Source organism: Tachypleus tridentatus, chromosome 13 (genome assembly GCF_004210375.1).
Source record: "Tachypleus tridentatus isolate NWPU-2018 chromosome 13, ASM421037v1, whole genome shotgun sequence".
Classification (NCBI taxonomy): domain Eukaryota; kingdom Metazoa; phylum Arthropoda; class Merostomata; order Xiphosura; family Limulidae; genus Tachypleus; species Tachypleus tridentatus.
The window spans coordinates 8,303,546-8,318,409 of NC_134837.1; the positions used below are offsets into that span (position 1 = coordinate 8,303,546).

General features: G+C 34.4%; 1 protein-coding gene across 3 annotated transcripts; it reads right to left on the bottom strand.

The window, feature by feature from the left end:
• Positions 1–8,881: 8,881 nt before the first annotated feature.
• LOC143239660 (uncharacterized) lies at positions 8,882–13,682 on the bottom strand. Of its 3 annotated transcripts, none has more exons than XR_013021297.1 (2): positions 13,202–13,682; positions 8,882–9,345 (listed from the first exon to the last, which is right to left on the bottom strand). XR_013021297.1 is itself a non-coding variant. In XM_076480991.1 (2 exons), the coding sequence occupies exons 1-2, from the start codon at positions 13,248–13,250 to the stop codon at positions 12,680–12,682; spliced, it is 354 nt and encodes a 117-aa protein (XP_076337106.1). In that variant the 5' UTR covers positions 13,251–13,682; the 3' UTR covers positions 12,517–12,679. The 3 variants fall into 3 exon arrangements, 1 of the variants encoding a protein (XP_076337106.1); XR_013021298.1 differs by lacking the exon at positions 13,202–13,682 and adding an exon at positions 10,359–10,591; XM_076480991.1 differs by lacking the exon at positions 8,882–9,345 and adding an exon at positions 12,517–12,984.
• Between the last annotated feature and the right edge of the window lie 1,182 nt (positions 13,683–14,864).

Sequence of the window (14,864 nt, forward strand, 5' to 3'; positions counted from 1 at the left end):
CACACATTACTTACAAGTACTTGTCCCAGTCACGTGGTGTCTTTAGGCACATTTTCTTCAGAACACACATTACTTGCAGGCAATGTCTTTTGGTACATCTTTATCACACATGCACTATATACAGGTATCTGTACCAGTCACATGGTGTCTTTTGGTACATCTTTTTCAGCACTCAGCTTACTTACAGGTACATGGTGACTTTTGGTACATCTTCTTCAGATTGTTTACTCACAAAGTTCATCACATCCAGGGCTGTATATGGTAACAACGAAGTCCATTACACCCAGGGCTGTATGTTTTTAGCACATACACAGTACGTACAGGTATATGTACCAGTCACGTGGTGTCTTTTGGTACATATTTTCAGCACACACATTACAGGGTGACAACAAAGTTAATTACATTTAAGGCTATACAGGGTGGCAAAGAGCTGTCTAGTAGTGGTGAGTTTGCACATATCTTGCATCAGTTGTGAGGTAAATTTGGAAAGTCTACTATGCAAAACACTTTCAGGAGAGCTACTGCTACTCTCTCAGTCTGTATTTGTGGCAGTGCTATGGCTTATGGGTAATGTGTAATAGTTGACTACTGTCCACATGTTCTTGCTAGATACACATGCAAGTGGTCTAATTAAACTCATAGCAACTCTGTAAAATGATTTTCATAAGACATCTCACCAAGTCCCACTTTCACTTTAGGCACTGTCCTTCGTCACATGTCAAACAACCTGCATAATCTGTAAAACCATCTTGATAGATCCAGTACAGCAGTCCACTCTGGTCCTCTACTCTGCAGGTCTCATTGTCCTTTATCTTTTGCTCAACTTTTTTTCTAGGCATAATTTTAAAGTTTCTGTAGTGAAGAGTCATTCTCTGGTGCTTACTTCAATTCGTAGTTTGTTGTTAGATTTTGCATAAAGCTACACGAGGGATCTGCACTAGCTATTTATAGTTTAGCAGTGAAAGACTAGAGAAAAGGCAGCTAGTTCTTACCACCCATTGCCCACACTTGGGCTACTCTTTTTTTTTCAATGAATAGTAGGGTTGACCATTATATAATAATTCCACCACAGATGAAAGTGCAAAAATATTTGGTGGAGTAGGGATTTGAACCCACAACCTTCAGATTGTGTGTTAAAGGCCCTAACTTCCTGGCCATACTGAGCCCTCAATTCTCATTTGGGTTGTCACCTTTCAAAACTTAATGTCATGCTTGCATTTTTCCCTATATCTCTACTGATGACTGCATCTGCCTCATCAGTCTTCTTTTTATTTTGTTCCTCCATACCTCTATTGCCTGGTGTATTATCAATGACTAAATCAAAAATGGGTGCCTTTGTACAGATTGCCTCAAGCTTTCCCATGTAGTATGGAATGTCAACCTTTATTCTTGCTACTTGGAACTTTGTCATGTTCCATCAGTTCACACACACATACACAGATACATCTGGCCCATCATATGCTTGACTGATTTTCACTCCTGCACTCGGTATCTTGTCTTTCACCTACTGGCATGTTGTGGTTCTTTGGCACTTCTCACTGTTTGTCAGGTGTTCCAGTCATTACTGGCAATGTTGATCCATGTAGTAACTTGAACTAAACATCAGTTGTGTACTGTTCAATAATATAAATATCACTTCCTTCTTTTGGTGAATCTGATGGGTTTTCTTTATTCTTTTTCCTCTGGCAACAACATACAAGGTAATTATTAATTTTTTCTTGTTCCCTGCTAGAATCATTTTTGTAAGTAATTCTAGCTACTTTATGTTAAAGTTTCTGATTTTGGTTGTTGATGACAGACTTGCATTCATTTGTAACTTGCTCCAGTTCATAACAAATATAGCATCTCTTCTCTCCCCTGTGAACTCTCACAAAATTGTAATTGAAAAAATAAAACAATGTTTTTTATTCAAAGGTCTATGATAGACAGACTGCATGCATGTACCTCATCTCTTATTTTCACTAGCCATACTGTTGATGGGTTAGTTCTTCTGGGAGGTGGCTAAATGAATCAATCATTACTACAAGCTTTATCATCCTTTGGAAGTAGTTTTCACAGAAACTCCGGGCTTCTAAAGCAAGTTAAATTCCCAAATGGTTCTTTTCTTAACATACTTCCAAAGATGATAAAATTGGAAAGCATTTGGGTTAGAATACATATCCTAAAAGGATACACCACATTGCCAATTCTTTCAGTACACCATGAGGATCATCCTCTAACATGTTATTTAACTTTTCTTATGGCATGAATTGTACAGCCACCTTTCTGGAATCCAGTCTTATTACCATTAACATTGTAGCTATCTTTAATTCTACAACAACCAAATGTAAGTTTTCCTGGGTAAAGTTAAGTATAACATATTTATTCTTCATTCCCAAGAGTGCTCTTGAAATAATCAATTCTTAGAACATGACATGGAATTCAGTTCTACTAAAATACAATCACTAGATAAGGAAATATTGAAAATAGTTCCTGATATGAGTATTAAACTTCCTGATAATGCAATGACCACCATCCTCATTCTTTTTGAAAATTCAACCTCCTTCACAGAAATTAGCATGTAGTTCTAAGAAGGTTTCTCGCCATAAACTTTCGTTCTATTTGAAGTTTGCCTAACCTAGCATGAGTGAACTCAGTTTCCAAATGTTACTCTGCCTTTATTTCAATAACACAAACACAAATCATTTAAGCAAAGTAAAGTTTTCTACTGCAATGGTAACTTCCTTCTTTTTGCAGGAACTGTGTCCACCATTTTTTGTTTCCATTATTTGAAGCAATTTGAAAGCATTCTTTAACAAATCAGGAAAAACTTAAAGCTATAGGAGCAGCATCATTCCTTTTATGTTTACCACCTTGTCTCACTAATATTTTCAGTTCTTCAGTACTATCGACAGGAAGAGCTAATGTTAAAAGACCATTGGTTTTATTACTTCTTTAATTTTCAGATGATGCCACAAGTTGATTACTTGCAAATTTGATGAATTGAAGTTCCATTGCTAATTACAGAGCTTCATTTAAAGATATAAACCTATTTTGATTCTCATACCCCTTCCTTTATGACATCTCTAACACTGCACAACAAAGTTTTTGCTTCTTGAACACTACTGGGTGTTCGTTATAGACTTTTGGTTGCTGATCACGAAAATCACATCCAAATTTGCCCATCACGTACTGTTTCATCGAAATCTTCAGTTTTGTCATGCTTTTCTTATATTTGTGTCCAAAAATTTTCATTTCTGTAAGAGACGTATGAACAATGTTTTGTGCAGTCTGGGCACATCCAGGCATGAAATCAGGCTAGGTTGGAAGCTATTCTGTGGAAGTATGGTGCCTGGGCAGGTAGGAGCCAGCTTGACACTGTCTCAGCAGGCTACAAAAGTGGCTTGCATACACAGATGCTGCTCATTGGATTAATATACACCTTATAGTGTGTACATATTGTTTCAAAGTATAGCATTGCCTCAATAGCACTGTAACAAGTTAGATGTTATAGACGTTTTACAGGACAACAGAAGTTGGTCAATATGTCTTGTCAATGTCATAACAGCCCCGATACATTCTGCTATATTTATGGCGAGTATATGCTTGTTCATCAGAGACGCTCAATGACTGCTCTTGTGAAGAAAGCATATCATCTGTATTTCGGCTGTAAAATTGGTGATCAAGACCAGGAAGGGGCACCTCACATTTGTTGTGCAACATATGCTGTCTGTCTGAGAGCTTGGCTCAGAGGCACTCGAAAGACAATGCCATTTGCTGTCCGATGATATGGCGAGAACAGAAAGACCATGTGATGGACTGTTACTTATGTTTGATTAATGTGTCTGGTATCTCTGCCAAAACAAGATGTCAATTGAATATCCTAATCTGCCTTCAGCAATGAGACTCATGCCACATGACGACAGTCTTCCAATTCCGAAACCACCAGAGGAATGGGCCTTAAACGAACAAGATAAAGAAACTGCAATGCAGGGAACTGGCAGTGACATTGATATGGATTTTGAACCGTGCTCCTCAGGTGATCCATATCTCATAACACAGTCAGAATTAAACGATCTTATCAGAGATTTGGGTCTGTCAACAGCAAAAGCCAAATTACTGGGTTCAAGACTGCAGAAATGGTGTTTCCTGTCACCAGGTATGAAAATTTCTGTTTTTTGAAGCCACCAAGATGATATAACCAAATTCTTTGCACAAGTTGACAGTCTCTGTTTCTGTGTTAACATCGAAGGATTGTTCTCTGCTCTGGGTTGTGACCATGACCCACAAGAGTAGCATCTCTTTATTGATTCATCAATGTTAAGCCTCAAAGCTGTTCTGTTACACAATGACAACGTTCACCTTTCAATACCTGTTGGCTATGCAGCACACATGAAAGAAACCTACGAGAATATGGAAATGTTGCTGAAGCACATCCAGTACAGCAAGTACAACTGGAATATCTGTGGAGATCTGAAGGTTGTTGCTTTGTTACTGGGAATGCAGCAGCCATACAAAGTACTATAGAAAGCAAAGCTCAGTGCTGTCAGTGATGAACATGGTGAAAGGTTTCACCAGGACATTGCTACAATGGATAAACGATATCAGGGCAACTTGAATCCGTCAATGCTTGCTGACTACTGTTGGATACTGCAACGTACTGCACCGAATATTGAATACAAACGAAAATCAGGAGAAAAACACTTTTAATTATGTTGAACTTAATAGCATATTAGAAACATAAATGCAGTTAAATACGTTATTGCCAGTAAACAGTTAACTGTCTATTTCTCAGAGTTCCTACGTGATGAAGCAAAACCAAAACTATATTTGTGCATACCCACCAGGTACCTGTCACAATCAGCAAAACCTTTTCAGGAAGCAAAACTTTTCAAAAAAATTGTTGTGCAGTGTAATTTGGTCACATGCCAACAAATTTATCATTTAATATTAATATCTGAATTAATCATTTTAAATCTTTCCCAAGTTCCTTCTAAAGTGTCTTCTTTCTTCTGTACCATTTCTGGTACTTTATTCTAGATACATCTTTATGCTGCAACTGTCCATACCTATTTGATAAGGCAGCTACCAATGCTTTACATTTCTAATGTCTCTTAGTGTTGTCAAAGTGACCCTTTTAGATGGGTAGTATGCTGAATGGCTTGTTCACTTTAACACCCATTTACTCTGGAAATGATTATGAAACAGGTTTGATATCACTCCCATGATACTTCCCATTACAGTAGGTTAGATTGTGGAATTGTTAGTTGAATTATGGAACTGAATTTGGTAGTTGATTGGCTGGATTACTTTAGAAACATCCTTCAATAACAGGTGATACAGAAGTAGTAACAATAAGTTTGGACCAAATATGTTCTTCTATTCCATAGTTTCTAGCAAAAGACATTCCTGGCTGTAAGTCTTAAAAATGAAGAAGAAGGGCATGAAAGATTTCCTATTTGTATTGGAGAATTGATGTTTCAGGTGTTTTATTTTGAGACTGATGTTTTATTCTACCTCAATTATACATACTCTTCTTTGCCTTGCTTTTGCTCAGTTAATTTTATCATTAAATATCTTCTATACTCTTAGCTATCTTATTGTTGTAATCTCATCGTATATTTTCATTTCTTGTCTTTAATTAAATTTATCTTTGATTTCAATTCTTCTGTAAACAATATGTCTTCATATTACTGGTATGCATTCCATGATGCATTTTTAAGTTGGTGTACAATATTAAGGTATCTCACCAGTATGTATTATCAAATGAATTCTTAATTCAGTGTACAATAGTAAGGTATCTCACAAATACCTAGGGTACATTTTATAATCCCACATTGTAGCTTGTACCCTCAGATCTTTTCAGTTGATGCAGCATTTTTTGTTTAATTTGCTATTGTTTTAGCTTGTTTTGAGTTATAACAAACTAATATGTGTACAATGATATATATTTTTAATACTACCCAACAGTGGGGAGCAGCAGAATTGGGTCAGAATCTATTCAATCAATCACATCAGAGATAACACATAATTATAGATCATGCTCATCTATATTTATAGAGGAGGAATGAAAGCAATTACAACAAATATAAAGTTTTGGTCACTTCCAATGAGTTTCTCTTAATGACACATTATTCAGCATATAGTCTAACTACATGTCCAAACTTTGATACCTTGTTATGATGGTATTAGCTTTTTCTTATTTTTTTCTATGGGACAGAGAAGTTTTATGAGTTCTCTGGATGGATACAATTTTGTTGATACCTCAACTTTGGATGAAGTGGAACAGTGTGTCCCAATGCTACCCAAGGCCTTATTCAGAAAATGAATGACTAATTCAAATACTTTACTGGGTCTAGGCCTAGTAATGCTATTAATTTTGGTTTTGTTTGATTACAAGAAACTAACATTATGCCCAGAGACTATATAAAAAGACAAATCAAGGCATAGCACCAAACAAAGGAATGCTCGAAGCAGTAAAAGCTGCATCTGAGGGCAAGTCCATTGCAACCAAAAAAGGAATATTGAAGTCAATAGATTCAAAATGTAACTTCAAATTCAACTACAAACATTTGCTAGTGTTTTCAACTGAACCAGAATTTGTGCTCTCACAATATACACTTTCCATGTCTAAAATGTTCCATGGTTGAACACGAATAAAAGCAAGTAATAAATAACTGTGTGTAACAACATGAAAATTCTAAAGAATGAAAAACGAACAAGATGGTAGGAAAGAACTGGTTTAGGGATTCATAAAACAAAATCCCCAACTATCAGTAAGAATTCCAGAGGCAACTTCATTTGCACAAGTAAATGCCTACAATGGTATCAAAGTTTTCTGTGTTGAGAGTATTATTAAAGAGAAAAACATTATTGGTGCAAGCATTTACAACAGTGAAAAAAGTAACAAAAGTAATTAGTGTCAAAAGTATAAAATGAGATGATCAAATAATGTCACATGAGTGAGGTAGACTGTGTGCTGAACCCTAGCAGCAGTGTACTATTAATACTCTGTACTTGTATTTTTTACAATAAATTATTGTGACACTTTTTTAAGTAGTTCACCTGAAGGATCACTAGTGCTTTAGATTGGATGAACAGCACTTTTTCTCAAAGTTATGCATCACTTGTGCAACATTCACAATCATCAAAAGACACACAACTTGTCTACCAATGGACAATCACAGAAGCCATATTTCTATCCCTGCATTAGAATATGCTAAAGAAAATAGGGTTCCATGATGATGAGAAACCCACGTGAAAGAAAAATGTATTCTCAACTAAACAAACATTAACCTCAAAGTTAACCTGAAGGTGACCTAATAAAGTTGAAATGCCGTTCTGTACTTTATTTTAATTAAAGTTTTAATATCCATACCAGGCATCTTGAGAAAACAAAATAGGGTTCTGCTCTCACACAAGCCATAAAACTGAATCATTAGATCATACAGTATTTGGTCCTATGAAAGGGTAATAAAATGTTGATAATAAGTGAAAGATGAAAAATCAAGTAAAACCTCTCACTATCTATGAGAGTAGGCAACTACTTGGAGAGGCATGGATAAAGGCAGGCACCCCAAGCAACATTTTGGCTGGTTTCAAAGTAGCAGGAATATTTCCATTTGACCAAAATATGTTTGGTAAAAATGCATTTATGCCATCACCTGTGTCTAAAATGTCCCATTCTAAAACCACGTATGGAACCCTCATCTTCCTAAGAGCCTAATACCAACACACCTAGCTCTTCTACAAATGTACCAAAAACGGTACCCGCATCACTGGAGGCATCTACAGATATATCAAACAAGAGCACACAGATGAATGATCCTGCCTCCCCTCAGGCTGGTTTTATAACTCCTAAATGCCTTTTTGGTTATCCAAAGGTAAGAAAAAATTTACTCACATAATAAATTTCTTTGACTTTTGCTAATTTTAAAAACAATTGAAAAACCATTATGACTGGACTTAAGAGTTAACGGAAATATTCAATATATTTTTAGGTGTTACAAAAAACCAATCAAGGAAAAACAAGAGGCAATTATTGCTTGTGTTAAAACAGAAGAATGTAATAGACTTAAGAAAAGAACTAAGACTAAAAAGAATCCTAAAACTAGAAACAGACTTATCAAAGAAGACTATACTATTCTGCCTCAAGAGTGTGACATATAAAATGATGAGGAGGTTCCAAACATTGATGATGAAGATAACACACCAGATGTCAGTGACAAAATGACAGAAGTTATACTAGAACATTGTGTTGTTAACTGTGATAATGTGAGCAGTTATCTTCTAGTAGCATATGTGCAGCAAAATAAGAAATGACCCATTTATTATGTAGGGAAGAGCGAGATGTTGAAACCGACAGCAATGAGGATACTAAAATAGATTTGTTTAGAAAAAGTTAATTAGTGAAAAATAAATTTACTAAGCCACACATAAGTTTTTTTATTCATTAGAAAGGATCAAATGAACTTCTGTGCATGGACACAACTAAATACACAAAAAGTGGTGCTGTATTTGCAATCAATTTAAAGTTTAGAAGTTCACTGATGAAAAGCAACATATATATTCTGTGGCTATGTTTACTCTTCAAGTGCTACTAATATTTCCCCAAGTATCCATACAGAAAGTAAATCAAAGTATAGCGTTAATTTATTTCTTTATAACTGTTATGTAAAGTAACAAACTGAGTGAATAGTAAAGTTCTTTTTTTAACATGAATATCACACTAGGTTCAGAAATAAAAATCTATTATGATCAAGGTGAAACTGTTAGTTATGCTTATTTATGAATGGCAAATGGTTTCTGAAATGTGTCCTTCATTAAAGTACTCACCAAGCATAAAATGAACATTAAACTAAATATCTGTTTACCATTTAGGTCCTATGTGTGTCCAGATCATCCATGATAGTGTCCCAGTTAATTTCCATTTTGACTAATTTTAAAAAAAAAGGATCATACACTAATACATTGCATTAATCAGATAGAAGTCCACTCCTATTTCCAAATATGTCTTTAGAGAATTGCGTCTCTAGACATTTTCACAGTCTTCATACTGCAAGAGTTATGAATATATAATTATTTATACAAGGACAATGGCCTGTCTCACCTTGGCCTAACAATCAATAGATGGGGGAACCTGTAATACTAATTTTATTAGATTTAACTTTTGTAACTTTATGAAACACACAAGTTGTATGTTTATATTAAGCACTTACAGTTATATCAGTTATGACAGCCAAGAAATTTTTGCTTGTGTTGAAAGTTATCTCATCAACTTCTTGGTAGTTCAACATTAAAAAATATGAATAGCAAGCATAAGAAGATATCTTTGTTCAATCTGTCAGCACACATTTCTGTTGGTGTCTGAAAAAAAAAGTGCATCATATATATCATTCTGTTGTTTGCATTTTTACAAACACTCATCACTTAAGATATAATTGAGACCATCATCTGTTAGAATAACAGAGAATAGTTTCTTAAGATGTGATTTACATCTTAGAATAACAAAAAGAATCACTTAAAATCTTACATTGATCTATGTCTATAAAAATACAATTCTTGTTTAACTAGTACTGTTAATCTTGATAGTGCCATACACTTCTGGATCTACAAAAATCCTTGAGTTTCATGGTATGTTGCTCATGCTTATAATCCAAGTACAAACTGAGATGAAACCATTTTTAATATGACAGAAATATTTTAGTTCAAAGGAGAACAAACAAAAAACAAAACAGAATTCTGTTGAAAACACCAAACACTATAAAGTAAACAAGAAACTTTGGATTTAATTAATCCATTCTCTGTATACTTTCCAGCTCTCATATCCCCACACTATATCTTAGATAAACATTTCCTGTTGTTGACACTGTTTTCACCTTCCTCTAGTAGGTCCAGGTTAATCATTTTGACTATCACCACTAGATGAAGAGCGAGCATCCTCTTATTTCACTGCTTCTTCATCATCACACATTTGAACATGATTCACTTTCACTCTCTTCTAAACTATCTGAGTCAACTACAGGGTGTTCAGAAAGTCACTGTGCAGTTTTGTAATCATATTTTATTCAGTCTATTTCAAGCCAGCAACTGATAGCAGTGTTTAGAAACAAAATAAGAAGGATCCAGGCCTGTACTGATGCCAACCAGGATCACTTTCAATATTGTTTATAATTGTCATTCATATTTACCTCCTGTATTCTATATTGAAACATTTCTGTTAATAAATATATAAATGCAAAAATATAAAGGTGCACAATGACTTTCCAAATACCCTGTATATCAAGCATATTTACACAGTAATTAAAGTTACTACTTGAACATGGCTTACTTTCACTATCTTCTAAACTATCTAAGTCAACTATATTAAGCATATTTACGTTGTAATTAAGGTTACTACTTGCTGTTCTAATGATGTAGGTGTAATTGGCATGCATTTTCTGTACATTCCACTTGGGTGTCTTGTTGATTACAGAAGAGCTGAGTGGAAAACACTGAAGAAAACCATATATCAACATTAGGTGAGATGCCAATAACAATTCTAACTTCTTTTACTCACATAAATCAAGCATGGCAATTTTGAATGGCATTGGGGAACATCTGTCCCAGTTACAGTGTCAGGAGTGAGGGCACTAAAAATATACATTCCAGTTACAGTGAAGTGTTATTAAAATACAGAACTTTTAATTTCATAAAAATGACCAGACTCTTGTAATATTACCCCCAGTGTGATTGATATTAAGACAGACTGTATTAAGTGTATGATATTTAAAATAATTAAACATTAATCAGGGAACATGGTAGCAATCCCTATGTACGAACTTGGTGGTAACAGTACTATTCACTGTATCCAATCATGTGCATTAATTGAAAGTAATAATACACAGTATGCTCTTCACTACTCAGTTTAATATTATGGTCACAAGATATCTTGTTTAAAAAAATAGTCTACAGATTACATTATGAACTGAATGAAATGATGTCTTTCACCTAAGAAGATATGCTTCCCCCCGGGAAGCCAAGACTTGATTCACAAATAGTGCAGAAATGTGTAACTAAAAATGTTATTGTAAAATTGATGGGATAGAAAACATATCAGAAACTAGATGGCACAAAGGATTTGAGGAATATGTGCATTACCCATTCCTCTATTCCACCATCTTGTATACCTTTTATCTGAGAGTGATGAGTAGTTCCCATTTTATTCCCATTCAGAACAGTCTCTGATGTGTTTTCCATCCTTACATCCCATCAATATTAGAATAACATTTTTTTGTTACTAGTATTTTCAAAGTATTTTGAGATTTTTTTCAATTTTGGAAAGTTTAGTTTAATTTTGTGAATAGGGCAGCCCAGATAGACTAAATGGTCCCTCGTTGTCTTTAATGTTATAAGGTGCATTACAAAACTATGTATTACACTATCTGTGTCGTAAAACCCACTGGGATCAAAATCCAATTTTAGTGTTATAAGCCTCCAGACTTAATGCTGCTTATGTGAGGGGAGCTTACACAAACATAACTTTTCTCCCCAGTGTATTCTTTAATGTACTTATAAGGTACTATCTGTATAAGTTTTTCCACATACTGTACAACTTCAAGATTTCTCACTATTGTATGTTCATTAATCTGTTCTTAATTTGTTAAAAACTAATTTCCACAATCTGTAAAACTATATAGTTTCACTTGTGTGCCTTCTTTCATGAGTTTTTAATATACTGTTTGTCACAAACTGTTTTCCACACACTGTACAAATATAAGGTTTTTATCCAGTGTGTATTCTCTGATGTATTTCTAATTCTCCATTTCTTCCAAAATGTTTTCCACAATCTGTACAAATGTAAGGTTTCTCTCCAGTGTGTATTCTTTGATGTGCTTTTAAGGTACTGTTTGTACCAAAGTTTCTTCCACACACTGTACAACTGTATGGTTTCTCCCCAGTGTGTATTCTTTAATGTCTTTTTAATTCACTGATTGTTCCAAACTTTTTCCACACACTTTACAAATGTAAGGTTTCTCACCAATATATTTTCTTTCATGTACTTTCAAGCAACTACTTGTACCAAAGTGTTTTCAACACACTGTACAACTGTATGGTTTCTCACCAGTGTGTGTTCTTTGATATTGTTTTAAGTTACACTTTAATATAAATTGTTTATCACATAGTACGCAACTGTAAGATTTCTCTCCAGTGTGTATTCTCTGATATATTTTTAAGCTGCTATTTGTACCAAACTGTTTTCTACAAACTTTACAAATGTAAGGTTTTTCACCAGTGTGTATCCTTTGATGTCTTTTTAATGCACTGTTTGATACAAATTGTTTTTTACAAACTGTACTATAATATGGCTTCTCTCTAGTGTGTTTTCTTTTTGTGTGTTTTTAAGTCAGTCTTTGTTCCAAACTGTTTTCCACAGACTGTACAACTGTAAGGTTTCTTCCCAGTGTGTAATCTCTGATGTGTTTTTAAGGTACCATTTGTAAGAAAGTTTTTTCTACACACTGTACAGTTGTAAGGTTTCTCTCCAGTGTGTAATATTTCATGTATTTTTGATTCACCCTTTGTTCCAAACTCTTTTCCACACACCCTACAGATATAAAGTTTCTCCCTGGTGTGTCTCCTTTCATCTGTTTTTAGATGTTTGTTTGAAACTGTTTTCCACACACTCTACAACTGTAAGTTTTCTTCCCTGTAGGTGGCTTTAATGTTCTATTATGTAACTATTTGTTCCAAACTGTTTTCCACAAACTGTAATATGATATAGTTTCTCTCCAGAGTGTATCCTCTTTAGTTGTTTTAGTTTATCAAATGTTTTTCCACAACTGTATGGTGTATCATAATTTTGATGTATATTAAATTCTGTTAGGTTATTTATACCTAACTTTGTTTCTCCACTAATATTGTAATTTGGTGATTTTATGTCTTCTGTTATGTGATCTTCTTGTTTTATAACATGATAACCGGGAACCTGACTTCCGTAACAGATGTACACACTTGTCTTTATATCTAAAATAGATATATAAATGATGTCACTAATTAGTTAATAATAAATATATAATACAATGCTGTATTTAACCTCTACATATATATTTTAATGCTCTAATATAATCAACTCCAATATCAATATCTAAATATTAATATATTCTCTGTATACTTTCAAGCACTTCCAAGATCTCACACTACATCTTAGATAAACATTTCCTATTGTTAACACTGTTTTCACCTTCCTTTGGTTGGTCCAGCTTCATCTTCACTAGATGAAGAGCTAGCATCCTCTTGTTTCACTGCCTCTTCATTTTCACACATTTGAACAAGACTCACTTTCATTATCTTCTAAACTGAGTTAAGTACATCATGAATATTTATGTTGTAATTAAGGTTACTACTTGAGCATGACTCACGTTCACTATCTTCTAAACTATCCGAGTCAACTATATCAAGTATATTTACATAATAATTTAGGTTACTACTCGCTGCTCTAGTGATGCAGGTGTGATTGACATACATTCCATTTGGGTATCTTGTTGGCTACAGAAGGGCTGAGTTGAAAACACTGAAGGAAACCGCATATGAACATCAGGTGAGATGTCAATAAAAACTTTCCAGTTCATTTTACTTGTATACATCACGAGCAGCAGTTATGAATGACCATGATGATATGTATACATCCAAGTCATGGTAAAAGTCTTAAAACTAAAACTAAGTTCAACACTTGATAAAAAACATTTCTACCTAGATCACTGAAAACAAATTGGTTACATACCATGTTCAAGAGACATTTTTATCAGATAAATTCTAAAATCTCTCCTGTAGAGATATGATAGTACAATTTAACAATAACCAATATCACTTTCAGCCAGTATTTCTGAATTACATATCTGAGATGTTTTTAATTTCAAATGGCTGATTACCAAGAAGTCTTCCAATGATTTGTCTATTTTTAACATGTTAATTAACATCAATACTGTATAATTACTGTTCAAAAGTTCTGTATGTATTGCATATGTAGTTATAAAGATCACTCTTTAGGCTAAACTAACATATTTATCTATATATTATTTATCAAGTTCAGGTACCATTCCTGTAACTATAAACTGTTTCATTACTGACTCAAACATGTTAAACTGTAGATTTGTGATCAATCAAGTGTCAGATTCTATAGACTGGTAGTGTTCAGGATAACCATATATGTGGTAATACATGACAACAGTACATTCACAAAACATGTAGAACTACAAAAATAACAAACACTGGTCATTTACAGTTTTATTTTATAGAAATATACTCTTCAAGAAAAAAAACGCAAAAGGGATATTTTTGTTATTTTAAAGATAAATATATGTAATAACGTTACAAGCTCAGAGTATGTGATGTTACCCGTGTTAAGGCACTGATTGTCAGACCAAAATGACAATAAAAGTTGTGCACTTTGAAAACGGAGGAAAACATCAGATTTTTTCGCCAAAACGCATTCGTGTCCAATAAATTTGTTTGAGAGATCTGCATGTTCTGCAAGTGCAACATGTGCAAAATCCCTATAAAAGTGACAGGTTCTCGGTTTCCATATCTCAGTGTTAAGCCACCGACACGCAATACAGTTACACCAAGACTGACTGAAGCACAACGCAACAATGCCATTGGTCGATTGGAAGCAGGCGAATCTCGATCAGATGTTGCAGAGCTGTGAATATCCACCCAAGCACCATTACAAGGCTATGAAATCGTCACCAACAACATGGATCAACTTGTAACCCGCACAAGATCGCTACATCCGGTTACGTCACCTTCGGGATAGGACCACCACTGCGCCATCTACTGCCTCAAACATACCAGGGCTGTGTAGGATTTCCGATCAGACCGTACGCAATCGTCTACGAGATTCTTAG

Coding starts and splice junctions, on each gene's coding strand:
- LOC143239660 (XM_076480991.1), bottom strand. CDS start 13,250: ATGCTAGCTCTTCATCTAGTGAAGATGAAGCTGGACCAACCAAAGGAA. Junction 12,985..13,201: donor GCTGGACCAACCAAAGGAAG/GTGAAAACAGTG, acceptor TATCTATTTTAG/ATATAAAGACAAGTGTGTAC.